Source organism: Varanus komodoensis, unplaced genomic scaffold (genome assembly GCF_004798865.1).
Source record: "Varanus komodoensis strain SLA01 unplaced genomic scaffold, ASM479886v1 scaffold49, whole genome shotgun sequence".
Lineage (NCBI taxonomy): Eukaryota > Metazoa > Chordata > Lepidosauria > Squamata > Varanidae > Varanus > Varanus komodoensis.
The window spans coordinates 4,213,753-4,228,626 of NW_025336072.1; the positions used below are offsets into that span (position 1 = coordinate 4,213,753).

Below are 14,874 nucleotides of genomic sequence, written 5' to 3' on the forward strand. Positions count from 1 at the left end.
CGCTTACATCCATATATGCCCACCCGCCCCTTGAGATCAGCAGGAGAGGCCCTTCTCCGGGAACCCTCCGTGAAGGAAATTAGGAGGGTAAGTGTTCGGAGGAGGGCTTTCTCTGCGGTGGTGCCCAATCTATGGAATGTGCTCCCCAGAGAGGTCCACCTGGTGCCATCGTTATTTCTTTTTCGGTGCCAGGTGAAGACCTTTTTATTCAAACGTTATTTTAATTGTTAATATTATTTATTTATTTTATTCTTTGGCCAGGGTGACTTAAATTTTATTGTTATACTGCTAAATTATATTGTTTTATATTATTTATTTATGATTGTGAGCCGCCCTGAGGCTTCGGCGAATGGGGCGGCATAGAAGTCCTCTAAATAAATAAATAAATAAATAAATATTTAGTAGGTATCTGCTGTAAAAATCCCTCATGACCCAGTATCTTGTAATAGTCAGAATGTTGAACCTGGACTCAGAAGAGCTAGGATCTGAATTACCATGTCTACTGCTTTTATTAAAAAAAGGAAAGCACCTTCACCAAGATTCTGTGTGTGCATAGTGTCAGTATATAGCATGGTCATGAGACTTTAGTAAAATGTAATGTTTGTTGCATATATAAGACATATATTTTGTGCCTATTTTGACAGAAAAAGTGCTACAACTGACTAGGATATGCAGGATTTATTTCTGCCTAAATATGCCAAGACTGCAGCCTCAGTTTATTTATTTATTCTATTTATTTGGAATATTTTATCCCATCCTACCCAATCCAATTGTCCCATGATGGCTTACAATATAACTAAGCAATAAATATATAAACAATCAAAAATACAATAACAAAATGCGACTGAGAATATAATAAAACCAGATTAAAATCATTTAAACCTTAAAATGTTGGCCAGTAAAAAGTTTCAGAAATATAATAGAGTGTGGCTTTAGGGATCTGATATCTTCCATGTATCAATATAATAAATACAAATGTGTCTGGTTCCTGACTCCAAGCAGAGCAGAGCACACCAGAGCAAGCTGCCCCAGCTGGTCTAGGGCCTCTGTGATACAAGCTCCCAGGGAGTGAGCGACCAGAGCAAGGAAACAGGGAGAGCAAACAGGACTTGGGTGGAGGAGTTTGGTAGGGGAGGTCCCTAACTCCCTGCCCCCCCGCCCCGATTTTGCTTCTCTTCCTTATTTCTCCTCAATTCTCCCGCTGCACATGGTGGCACTAGAAATGTACCAAGAAGACTCCACAGTGGCACCCTGCAACAACTGCAACTCCTGCACACTAGCACCCTATTACATGAAAGCGAGAGCACTGGAGCAGCAAGTGTTCACCCTCCAGACAATAAAAGAAAACAAAGAGTTTCTAGACAGAGCGGAGGAGCTGCAACAGGTAAGTGTAGTCCAGAAGGAAGAAGAGCAACAGCAAGGTGAGGCAGCAGAAGAGAACCCAGAGGGAAGGGAAAACGAGGAAACTCGCTGGAACAGGGGGACAGTTAGATGCAGAAGACCTGGAAAACACTCTGCACCCATGGCTCAAAACGCTTTGAGTTGCTTGAGGAAGAGAGGTGTGAAAAACCCACTGTAAAAGAACCACACAACATACTAAATAACTCTTTTTCAGAGACAAAAGGCCAATCAAACAAGGAAAAGGATAGCAAAATTTGAAACTAAAGGAGAAGAGTGCTAGTTGTGCGAGAGTCCCTCTTGTGTGGAATGGAAAAATATGTATATTGTGATAACCCAGAGAATCACCAAGTTTGCTGTCTCCCTGGCACCAAGGTTAAAGATATAACCAGCAAGTTCACACAACTCGTATGACCCTCTAACAAATTCCCCTTCCTTCTCTTCCACATGGGAACTAACGACACTGCCAAGAGAAGTTTTGCCCGAAATAACATCACATTTCGAATCTCTAGGGAAGAAAATAAAAACACTGGGGCCCAGATACTCTTCTCCTCAATCTTACCAGTACGTGGAAGAGGAACTGTTAGAGATAAAAAAAATCCTTCAAGTGAATGACTGTCTATGATGGTGTTGCCATAAAGAGAGATTTGGATTCTGGGACCACAACCTAAGCTTCCTGGAAGATGGACTACTGGCAAATGATGGGCTGCACCTCACAAAGCACAGGACGCAGACGTTTGGCCACTACATGAAAAACTTCATCAGGAGGGCTTTAAACTAAAACCTATAGGGGAGGGAGATGTGCAGCATGGCATACCATTACCTGACAAAGATTTATACATTTCAACAGAGAAAAAACCTCAAGGACGGCCCAGCACCAGTCCCCCAAAAAACATAGGAAGAAAACCAGGACACAGCAAGAATGAACTTTGATGTCTCTACACCAAGGCCAGGAGTATGGGAAACAAGCAACATGAACTTGAGCTCACAGTGCATGGGAGCAGTTACAATCTTATAGGAATAAGTGAAACTTGGTGGGATGACTCACATGACTGGAACTCTACAACTGACGGATACAACCTGTTTTAAGAAGAATATAAAGGACAAAAGGGAGGTGGAGTTGCACTATATGTAAGAGACACATATATCTGCACAGAAATTCAAGAAGAGGAACTTAGTAGCCCCACTGAAACCAATACAACAGTGGAACCAGCTGCCTAGAGAGCTGGTAGGCTTTCCCACGCTAGAGACATTCAAAAAGAAACTGGACAGCCGTCTGAGTGGGATAGTGTCATGTGGTGTCCTGCAACAGCAGGGGGTTGGACTCAATGGCCTTCATGGCGCCTTCCAACTCTTCTATTTTTTTAAAGTGTCAGCTGTTAAAGGCCTAGGCCATGATTGAAGAAGGAGCATATATTGAGAGGTAAAACACCACCATGGTTGGCTTGGAGAGATAAGATCAGCAGCCCTGCCATTTGCTTGATGCTGATAGTTCTTCCTTTGCTGGTCACAGAAAACAATGGCCTTTCTGCAGATTGTTCACTGAGATCTGTAACATTTTCAGCCCAGTGGCAAAGTAATCTTTTAAAGCAACCCCCAAAACAACAACCAACCTGCAAGGGATGGCTTGGGTTGTGATCCTAAGCATGCTTACCAGGCAGTAATAGTGGCTCTTCCTTGTGGAAGAAAGCATGTATGATTGTGTTGTTAAACATTTCCAGTGGCTTCCAACTGTGCAACAACCATCACTGATCTCACAGTGGCCACTATTGCATCACCAAATAAAAAGACAAGGTCACCACTTTGTGTAATGCTTTGATGTGCTTGTGTGGATTGACAGATAGATGATACAGAATTGGAAACAGTTGCTATAATTTACATAGAAATACAAGACATCTCACTATCCTGGGAAACAGCTGTGTGCTAGCTCAGTCTGCCATCCAGAATGTGCTGATGGACAATTTTAGTGCTCTTGCCTATTTAGGTTTCTTTGACTTTAAACTGGACTTGGCCCAAACAGCCCATCAAATAGGAAACACTTTCAAACAGAGGACTGTTTCTTGCCAACTCTTCAGTACAGCACTGTTTTTGTAAAGCAGAACACCCAGTCATGCTACATGAATTCAATGTGTGCTTAAAATAGGGTTTTCAAAATAACCCTTCAACTCATCTTCAACTCTGCTTCTACCTTGTGAACTCAGAGGCAGGCTCATGTTTTTTGGAAAGCAGTTTCTTCTTCATCATGGCCTCTGTGCATCACACATATGGGGTTCTGTGCCTGTGCAGTGCCCTTGGCCAGAAGATTGATAGCTAATGGTTTGGCAGGAAAACTCCGCTCCCCCTCCCCGCTAGCAGTATATATGGAGCGTAGTGTCCACCATTTTCCAGTCTTTGCGACCGCTGTTTGTTGTGCCTTGTGCTGCTTTCACTCTCGCTTAGATCGTTCCTCATGCTCTCTTGTTTTGAACTCTTTCTCTTTTTTCCAAGTTTCCTCTCGTTCCTCACGTTTCTCGTTCCTATAAAAAAACACACAAAAATTATCTATTCCCGCTATACTATCCTCTTTTTCGTCCTTTTTCCGCGATGGCTCAACGAGCGGCGTTCTGCAAGTGCGGAGAGTGTGGCTCTAAAATGCTTGCTGTGGACCCACATGACCTGTGCCTCCTCTGTTTAGGGGAGGACCACAGGACGGACAAGTGCAGACATTGTCTGGCTTTCTCTAAACAGGCCAGGAAGAACAGGGAGAACCATTTACGTAAGCTCCTGTGGGATCAGGCCCTCCTACAATCGGACCGGCTGGTGGCTAAGCCTGCTACAACCTCGGCCCCACCTGACCGCCGTCCATCTTCAGCCAATCCGCCGCAACATCCGCCCCCTTCCTCTGCTGCTCCGCCCTCATGCCCTTCGGCCGAGGGTGCTTCTGCCATGGGAGAGCAGCCTGCTTCCCCACCCAAGAAACAGCAGGAAAAGAGGAAACACAGCAGCCCGCTTCCTCACCCAAGAAACAGCGGGAAAAGAGGAAACACAGCAGCCCTGAGAAGTCGCCTGTGCACAAGAAGGCCAAAAGGGATAAGGTCGAAAAACCGCCAAAAAAACTGAAGAAACCTGAGCATTCAAAACACAGACATTCGGGTTCGGTGGCTTCCTCGGTTCCGACCGCGATCCCGATACCAACGCCTTTCGGTCCAACCATTTAGGTGGCGATGAGAGTTACTCCTCCAGCCTCTCTGTGCCGTATGGGATTGGAACTACACCAGGATCCACCTCGTGGTTCGATCTCTGATGGCGAGATTCAAGACTCTCCGCCGAGGGCTCAGTCCCCGACACCTATGCCGCCTGTTGGGCTCAATCCTGGAATCGGGTTATCCCCACCGAGAAGCTGGAGGAGCCGGTCTTCTGAAGCTCGTTCTGACGACTGGTATCATTCCCGGTACTCTTCTGCACCGAGATGGCCCGACTATCCATCTGTCAGATACTACCCGGCTGCTAGAGGCCGATCCCCCTCACCAGAACATTGGGATTGACCTCATTCTACAGCTTCGAGGGGCACTGGGCGTGCACCATCTCGGGAGAGCGGTAGATCACAGTCACCAGGAGACTCCTCCTCTAGCGTCCTGCCTCCATATTGGGTGGACTCGGATGAGTCTGAGGTCGATTCGACTTCGCCCAATGCTGCAGTCACCTCACAAGGCCCAGCATCACCGGAAGAGCTGCACATCACGTTTGCTGAACTGATGTCCAGGCTGGTGAAGTCATTGGAGATCGAGGCTAATCAACAACCTGGCCCAGCGCTGATCGCTTCTACGATGTAGTGCGGGGGGAACAATTGACCTCCATTGCTTTACCACTTATTACAACTCTCCGACAAGTGATGACCCAACCATGGGGCCTCCCGGCTCAGCCTCAACCGACCTCGAGAAGATATGAGCTGATGTATAGAGTTCATGAGGGGGGACATTCCATTCCCCCTCCGCCACCCCAAGCCAAATTCGGTGGTGGTAGAATCTTCTCAAGGCTGGGGTCACACAGCGCCCCACGACAAAGAGGAAAGGAAAATCGACTCCCTCATGCACCAGGTCTATGTGGCTTTGGGACTTGGCCTAAGAATCTCTAATTATGAGGTGACCCTGGCACATTATCAATATTTTATAATGCAACGCCTGGACAACATCATCACCACCCTCCCAGATAATCAAGGCGACTTGGCGCGGGTGTTTGTAAAGGAGGCAATGCAGGTCGCGGTGCAACAGCTATCCACAGCTGGACACCACGTGGATACAGACTGGAGGGCTCTCGTCGGCGCCATCTCTCTCCGGAGACATGCCTGGTTGCATAACTGCAACTTTCTGGAAGAGATGAAGAGGAGGATTGATGCCCTTTGATGGATCCAGCCTCTTCAACGCAAAGACCGACCATACGTTGAAAAAGATCCACGAGTCAAGGATGACGGCCCGGTGTATGGAGATGCAACCTCTTCCTCGACATAAGTGGTTGTGGACCCATCCACAATACAGACAGCAATACCCAGCCCGCCAACAGCCACAGCATCATCAACAACGCTGCAAATAACTGCCCCAGCGATTCCAGCAAAGCCGACGCCACTTCGACAGAGACAAACGCCAGCTCTGATGGAGCAGGTGAACCTTTCCTCTCCTTCTAACCCTACCCTCCCGCCTCTCATTTGGGGACCAGCTGAAAAGCCGACTCCCCATTTGGGAGTCCATTACATCTGATGGGTGGGTGTTATCCATCATCCAGCACGGATGTAGAATTGAATTCGACATCGTTCCATCGTCGAGTCCTATCTGGTTTACTCCATGCTCGCCAGTATTATTAGACGAGGTTCACCAACTCCTGTCTAAATGAGCCATTCGTCGCATGTCTTTATCAGAAGGACTCCATGGATTCTATTCTAGATATTTTATGGTCCCGAAATGGGATGGAGGTCTTCGACCAATATTGGACCTAAGAGCTCTTAATAAATGTATAACACTGAAGAAGTTTCGGATGACCACACTTCAAAATATCCTGCCGTTGCTGGGGAGAGAGGATTGGTTCACCTTACTGGACTTGAGGGATGCCTATTTTCATATTTCGATCCATCCACGTCATAGGCATTTCCTCCGTTTTGCAGTAGCTTCTGAAATCTACGAATTCAAGGTGCTGCCGTTTCGACTGGCCACCGCACCGAGAGTTTTCACGAAGTGTATGGCCCCCGTCTGCGCATACCTTCTACTACGTGGAATTCAGATATACCCTTACCTCGATGACTGGCTGTTGGTTTCCCAGACTAGAGAAGGACTTAGCTCCTCTGTAAATATGGCTTGTGACTTATTGCAGGACCTTGGACTCTGCATTAATCGTGAGAAATCTTCTCTTGTCCCTATGCAGACAATCAACTTTATTGGAGCCCGACTGGATTCTACGGTGGCGAAGGCCTTCCTCCCTCAAGACAGACAGCGCACTATCGCTCGACACATCCACCGAATTCGACAAGACGGAACTGTTTCTGCACGATCTGTTCAGAGACTTTTGGGACACATGGCAGCATCCATCGCTGTAGTTCCATATGCCAAACTCCGGCTTCACCCCCTTCAACTGTTCTTCAACAGAATGTTCCGGCCACAGAGGGATCCGCCTACGAAGCTGATTCAACTCCCATCTTCCGTCCTACAATCTCTACTATGGTGGACGGCATCAGAAAACCTAAACATCAGAGTTCCGTTCCGACCTCTGTACCCTATGGTGTCTCTCAGTACCGATGCATCCCTCCTGGGATGGGGAGCCCTGTGCTCTGGCCTACGCACGCAGAGAACCAACAGGAGTCCAGGAATCATATCAACTTCCTGGAACTTCTTGCAGTATTAAAAGCACTACAATCATTTGAGGACGTGCTTTGCCGTCGAGTTGTCCAAATAACCTTGGACAACATGGCCACGGTCTTTTACTTGAACAAGCAAGGGGACATAGTTTCTGAAGTTAGCCCGACTATCGATACAAATCTGGGAGTAGTGCATACCGTGAGACATCACCCTGATAGCAGTGCATCTAGCAGGTACAGACAATGTGGAAGCAGATCTCTTGAGCAGGCATATGTCCATGTTGCACAAATGGGAACTGGATCACCAGACTTGCAACAGGCTGTTCCAGCGATGGGGTCTCCCAGATGTAGACCTATTCGCCACCTGAGAAAACAAGATGTGCGAGACTTTTTGCTCGAGAGCGGGAATCGGGACAGGGGTCATCCGGGGATGTCTTTATGATCCTTTGGAGCGATATGATCTTTTACGCTTTCCCCCTGATTCCCCTCATCATGAGAGTAATATCAAAGATAATTCATGACGGGGCCACAGGACTGCTGATAACTCCTTGGTGGCCACGCCAGCCTTGGTTCTCCACACTTCTTCGCATTTCCCGAGAGGAATACCTTCAACTCCCTCCCATTCCTTATCTTATAACTCAGTGGGAAGGCACGATCCAGCACCCGGATCTAGCTTCAGTGAAACTGACAGCCTGGAGAATTTGATAGCAGTCAACGCCGGCCCGGTACCGACACCATCTGCAGTTCCTACTAATCCTGTCCCTAGATCCAACATTCCATCCCACACTGTGAATCCATCTACCTCCTCTGCGTCCTCGGATCTGACGAATATTCTGTCGGCTTCGCGAGTTCTTCATCCGGACATCCAATATATTCTTGATTCTGCGCTAAGGCCATCCACTTGAAAATCATACGCAGCGAAATGGCATAGATTCTCTGTTTTTGCTGAATCTCATTCGTTTTCACCATGCTCTGCATCCATAGATCAGATCCTCCAGTTCCTCTTCAAACTCCACTGTTCTGGACTTAAACCATCCTCCATAAGAGTGTATATGGCGGCAATCTCCTATTATCGTGGGACAGTGCAGGGTTTTTCCATTTTTTCTCAGCCATTGGTTAAGAGATTTCTTAAGGGACTCTGCAACCTTCATCCAACAATCAGACCGCTTATGCCCACATGGAGTCTCTCAGTGGTACTACAGGCACTAACAAGACCTCCTTTCAAACCTATGGCAACAATTGATTTACGTCTTGTTTCTCGGAAGACTGCTTTCCTGATAGCAGTTAGTTCAGCCCGTAGATCTAGTGAACTCTGTGCCCTCAGGGTAGACCCTCCATTTTTGAATTTTCACAAAGAGAAAGTAGTGCTCCGAATGGACCCGTCTTTTCTTCCAAAAGTGGCTATGTCTTTCCACATGGACCAGGAGATTATCTTGCCTGCATTTTTCCCATCTCCTTTGAATCCGATCGAGAGGTCCCTGCATACTCTCGATGTCCAGCGCTGCCTAGCTTTCTATAGATCAAGGACTGAGTCTATTCGACATTCCAATAGACTCTTCATTAAATACTCAGAACAAAATTGAGGCTTCCCAGTTACTTCTCAGAGACTGTCCAAATAGATAGTTCACACTATTACTTCGTCCTATCAGTTGGCCAAGATAGACTTACCTACAGTTCCCAGAGGTCATTCCACTAGAGCTGTAGCTGCTTCTTCAGCCTTTGCGTCAGGAGTCCCGATTGAGGATGTATGCAGAGCTGCCACCTGGGCTACTCCATGTACTTTCGCAAAGCATCATAGACTGGATGTTCTTGCTAGACAGGACTGCTCCTTCGGCAGAGCTGTTCTTTCAGCTATTCTCCATTGGTGACACCTCCCTCCACCGTTTGGGGTAAGCTTGTTATTCTACCCATATGTGTGATGCACAGAGGCCACGACGAAGAAGAGCAGGTTGCTTACCTGTAACTGATGTTCTTCGAGTGGCCATCTGTGCAGTCACACAACCCACCCACCGGCCCCGCTTGGTGTCATTGGGTGGTTCTAATTTTTTCTTCGGTACCGAGCTAATTTTTCTTTGCTCTTCGTATCGCCACAATGTTTTTCTTCCGTAGATACTGACGAAATTTTTTATTAGAAGAGCGAACGTCCGGTCTGTCAAAGACTGGAAAATGGTGGACACTCCACTCCATATATACTGCTGAGGGGAGGGGGAGCAGAGTTTTCCCGCCAAACCGTTAGCTGTCAATCTTCCAGCCAAGAGCACTGCACAGGCGCAGAACCCCATATGTGTGACTGCACAGATGGCCACTCGAAGAACATCAGTTACAGGTAAGCAACCTGCTTTTATGCTCTCCTCCAAGGAAACACAAAAACTCACAAGTGGATTGAGTAATCACAAGGAATCTCAATGTTAGCATTACCTTCTGAATAAGATAAAAGGAATCAGGCAATTGTTGTTGCTAGTTGAGAACTTGCATCTGACCCATCACGACCCCATTGACAACATTCCTCCAGGCCTTCCTGTCCTCCACCAACGTTTCAGTGACTCCATCTAGCCACCTCATTCTCTGCTGTTCCCTTCTTTTGCTGACAATTGTTCGTAGCATTAGGGTCTTCTCCAGTAAGTTCTTCCTTCTCATTAGGTGGCCAAAGTATTTGAGTTTCCTCTTCAGTATCTGGCCTTCTAAAGAGCAGTCAATGTTGATTTCCTCTAGAACTGACTGGTTTGATCACTTCGCAGTCCAAGGGACTCGCAGGAGTCTTCTCCAGCACCACAATTCAAAGGCCTCAATTCTTCGGCGCTCAGCCTTCCTTATGGTCCAGTTTTCACAGCCATACATTGCAACTGGGAAAACCATAGCCTTGACTATATGCACTTTTGTTGGCAGGGTGATGTATCTGCTTTTTAGTATGCTGTCTAGATTTGCCATAGCTTTCCTCCCAAGGAGCAAGCGTCTTTTAATTTCTTGGCTGCAGTCCCCATCTGTGGTGATCTTGGAGTCCAGGAAAATAAAATCTGTCACTACCTCCATTTCTTCTCGCCAGGAAGTGATCAGACCGGATGCCTTGATCTTAGTTTTCTTAATGTTGAGTTTCAAGCCAGCTTTTGCACTCTCCTCCTTCACCCGCATCAAGAGGCTCTTTAGTTCCTCTTCACTTTCTGCCATTAGAGTGGTATCATCTGCATATTTGAGGTTGTTGTCATTTCTCCTGGCAATCTTAATTCCAACTTGTGATTCATCTAGTCTGGCCTTTCGCATAACATACTCTGCATATAAGTTAAACAGGCAGGGCAACAGTATACAGCCTTGCTGAACTCCTTTCTCAAGTTTGAAGCCATCAGTGGTTCCATGTCCGGTTGTAACTGTTGCTTCTTGACCCGCATACAGGTTTCTCAAGGGACAAATAAGATGGTCCGGTACTCCCATCTTTTTAAGAACTTGCCAGTTTGTTGTGCACCACACAATCAAAGTCAATAAAGCAGAAGTAGATGGTTTTCTGGAACTCCTATGTTGGCAATTTGATCTTTAGTTCCTCTGCCTCTTTAAAGCCCCTCTTGTACTTCTGGTAGTTCTCGGTCCACATACTGCTGTAGCCTAGCTTGCTAAATTTTGAACATAACCTTTCTAGCATGTGAAATGAGCGCAAATGTACAGTAGCTTAAGTGTTCTCTCCCTGAACAGAAAGTTTGCTTGTAAAGGCAAAACTATGCTATTCCTGCATTCCCCTGTATGCACACACGCACACACACATGCATAGCTTGTAATTATATGCATATCCAACACCTCCCACCACCATGGAGGGTTGCTTGCTCATCACCCATAGTTGTGATGCACAAAGGCTATGATGAAGAAATTCAGGTTGCATATCTTTAACTGTAGTACTGTGCATGGTCACCTGTGCATTCACACAACCCACCCACCAGCCCCACATCAGTGTTGGTGGTTAGATGCATGAGCTATGTGTTTCTTCCTTGAAATTTATTGCATTATTAAGCAGATAAATGAATAAGTATACTGGATACAAATGCCAGTCTCAAGGGGACTGTTGAAATGGTGGGAGTCCACCTTTTATATACAGGGAGGGAGGGCCGGAGCTCCACGGAAAGCTCTAGGCTCCACGGAAAGCTCTAGGCTAAGCTAGAGAAATCTTCTAGAGTGAGGCACTGCACAGGTGCAGCACCCATATGTGTGAATGTGCAGATGACCACTTGAAGAACTACAGTTACGTAAGCTGCATTTGTGCTTTGTATGACTCAAAAAGTCACAATGCACTGTGGTGAATAAGAGCATGGAGAAGGAGATAAGATGGATTCTGCTGCAAAATACACTGTGATACATACCTGAGCTGGTGCTGGCCTGCAGGGGAAGGAAGGGGAGAAGCCTGATCATTTGTTGGACATAACTGAGTTGTTTTGCAAACAACTAACCAGTGTAGCTTGTTTGAAGGGCGGCATGCAAACATGCCTACTGTGACTTGCAAACACATCCACTGAGTTTATAAAATCAATCTTTAGAAATGAAGAGGTCCAGATATTTACATTATGTAACCACTGGTTGAAGTATAATATACTAATATTGATATGTGAAAGAAAGCATTAGCAATATCTGGATACGTCAGTTATTTTCCCTAACCAATTTAAAATGCTTCTACCTGAAAATGTTTTTTCATCACTGTGATTCTGTTATTCCTGTCTCTTATCCTCATTATCCTAGCTCCTTTTTCGTTTTAACTTCCAATCTCTCTCCCTCAATGAAATGACTTTGAAGCTATATGTTTGATATGCTTTGAGGTGAGCCAAATTCTCTAGTCCAAAAAGATGTTAGTCTACTGGTCCAACTGAATGATGCAATTGGCATTAAAGCCTAAGATGTTATATATCATTAATAATGGTGCTTTCAAAGTACTTGCATTTGTTACTATTATTATAATTATAAAGGACATTGTGTGCCCTGCTGTAAGTGCTATTTCCTACCCTGTATTCCTCTAATCATCAGTGTTATTTACATTTTCTTAAAGTAATTGTTTAAGCTCCATTTAACAACATGACCAAGTATTCCCTGAATTGAAAGATCATGGTAGGTCAACTGATCATTATGTATATCAGAGGTATCTCAAACTTTTAAAAAATCAATCAAGCTTAAAATCAGTGGTTAAATATCTTTTTGTGAGCTGCAACAAATCTATGACCCATAGATTTCTACAGTATAAAATAAAATATTAGCTGTGCTGATTATTTATGCTTGTTCTGTTTAATTATAGTTTGAAAATGAGATCATCACAAAGCTGGATCATGAAGTAGAAGGAGGCAGAGGAGATGAACAGTATAAAGTGCTATTTGACAAAATGTAAGTGTTGATTAGCAGAGGGATTTGTGTTGGAACATAGTCAAGAGATATACCAATTAGGTTACAATGAACTTTGTAGCCTAAGAATAATTAAAATATGTTAATGATATGATATAAAATATTTAAAATTACACCATTGTTAAGTGTCACCTCCCAAGTGTGATTAACAAGATCTTTGTAATTACATTTTCAGTCTTCTGGAGCACTGCAGAAAACATAAGTACCTTGCTAAAAATGGTGAAACTTTTGTGAAACTTGTGGTCCGGCTAATGGAGAGACTTCTGGATTACAGAACTATTATGCATGATGAAAATAAGGAAAATCGTATGAGTTGTACTGTCAACGTGTTGGTGAGTGAGAAGAAATGAGCTAAGTTCAGAATGGATGCTGAATGCTCAGGTTGAAATTTTACTGAGATTCTGCAGATTACTATTCTGGGTTAACTTTCAAGAAAGGGAAACAGATTTTAAGGGGAAAAGTCATGGACTTAGATACACATCTAATTAAAATGGGAAAATGGAAATGTTCTTTATGAAGTTTTATGGAACATTTTAATACATCAGTAGTTACTAAATTTTCATTGAAGGTGAATTTTATAATTTTATAACCTGTCTACCTACTATAACATATACTGGTAGCAAAGACCACTTACATATCCACAATAAAGCTTCGCAACAAACCTCTGAAATAAACTATGATAGTCTGATTTCTATTTAGTTTAAATTTCTTTTTAACCAAATTAAATAGTTAGTATGTCCAAGGATGTACAATGTATTGATGGATGACCAGATTCACACTGTCATGCTGGAATGAGAATGGCGCATTTTGTAATTCATTAGGAAGTTGTAGACATCATCCCTCTGAGCCTGATAACACCATCCATTTCCAATTAACTAGGAAGGGATACTGTGACAACAAAATCTGCATTTGTTACATTTATCAAAAAGCTGGTGGTAGTTTTTGGCTCTGGCCTCTTGGCAGAGCAGCAGAGCAGCAGAGGCACAAGCTGGGAGAGAGTGCTGAGTGGCCAGGGGACTGGCGAAGGCAAGGCAGAAGCTGGGCAGGGGAGCAGAGGGCCAGGAGCAGCGGAGAGGAAGGGGGCGGTTCAGAGAGGCTAGAGCAGCCAGGAGGAAGTGGACAGGCGGGGCCACCGGCCTGAGGGACTGATAAGGCCGCGCTCAGCCACTGCAAGCCCTTTTGGCTCTGGCCTCTTGGCAGAGTGGCAGAGCAGCAGAGGCACAGGCTGGAAGAGAGGGCTGAGGGGCCAGGAGACTGGCGAAGGCAAGGCAGAAGCTGGGCAGGGGAGCAGAGGGCCAGGAGCAGCGGAGAGGAAGGGGGCGGGGCCAAAGAGGCTAGAGCGGCCAGGAGGAAGCGGACAGGCGGGGCCACCAGCCTGGGGGACTGTAGAGGAACTACAGAGCTAACAAGACGGGGGACCAAGGTAAGGTCTCGGAAGGGATACCGATGGCAAACCAGGAGAAGGCCTTGGCAGGAGTCACGGGTGTTGCTGTCCGCTGCAACAGCTGCGACATGTTCGCCCTTCTCCCCCAGGAGAGGCAGGGATACACTTGCCCTTGGTGCAAGATGGTGACCCTGCTAGAAGAGGAAGTGAGGTGCCTGGGGGCTGAGAGAGCTCTCCAGTGCCCCCCCCAGAGCAGCCCCCCTCTGGACAGAGGGTTAAGGGAGAGGCCATGGGAGGAGCAGCTGCGGAGACATGGAGGTATGTCACCCACAGGAGGAGGAGGCCAGCACGGCCTCCTCCTTCTCCTGGCACCAGTCTGGAGCTGAGAAACAGGTTCTCTCCACTTGGGGAAGCTGGGGCAGATGAGACCTCGGGGGAACAGCAGAACCCCCAGCCTGAGACGTCAGGCAGCAAGGAGGCTGCTGCAGGAGAAGCGAGGGTCAGGGCACGGCCGCCCACCAGCACCAGAAAGGTACGGCGGCGGGTGATTGTTGTTGGGGACTCCCTGCTGAGGGGCACTGAGCCGGCAGTGTGCCACCCCAACCTGGAGACAAGGGAGGTTTGCTGCCTGTGGGGCACATGCATCCAGCATGTGATGGACAGAGTGGAGCATCTTGTTGGCTCCGGGGGTCACCAGCCGCTCCTGGTGATCCATGTGGGCACAAACGATGTGGCCAGGCAGGATGTGGTTGGGACCACCAGGGACTTTGAGGCCTTGGGGAAGAAACTCAGGGAGCTGAAGGCCCAAGTGGCCTTCTCGTCAATCTTACCTGTCCGGGGATTTGGGCCAGGAAGGGACAGGAGGGCCTCCGAGGTGAACGACTGGCTTAGGGTGTGGTGCCAGAGG

General features: G+C 46.4%; 1 protein-coding gene across 4 annotated transcripts in view; it reads left to right on the forward strand.

Annotated features, from left to right (window-relative positions):
- The window catches only part of DOCK1 (dedicator of cytokinesis 1), a 550,659-nt gene that overhangs the window by 429,016 nt on the left and 106,769 nt on the right, over positions 1 to 14,874 (forward strand). For all 4 annotated transcript variants that reach the window (XR_006416228.1, XM_044445702.1, XM_044445703.1 and 1 more), the window contains exons 34-35: positions 12,480 to 12,565; positions 12,759 to 12,915. Coding sequence is in view for 3 of the 4 variants with exons in the window: in XM_044445702.1 (XP_044301637.1) it covers positions 12,480 to 12,565; positions 12,759 to 12,915 (243 nt within the window). In the remaining variant the exon portion in view is untranslated. The remainder of the gene's footprint in view (positions 1 to 12,479; positions 12,566 to 12,758; positions 12,916 to 14,874) is intronic.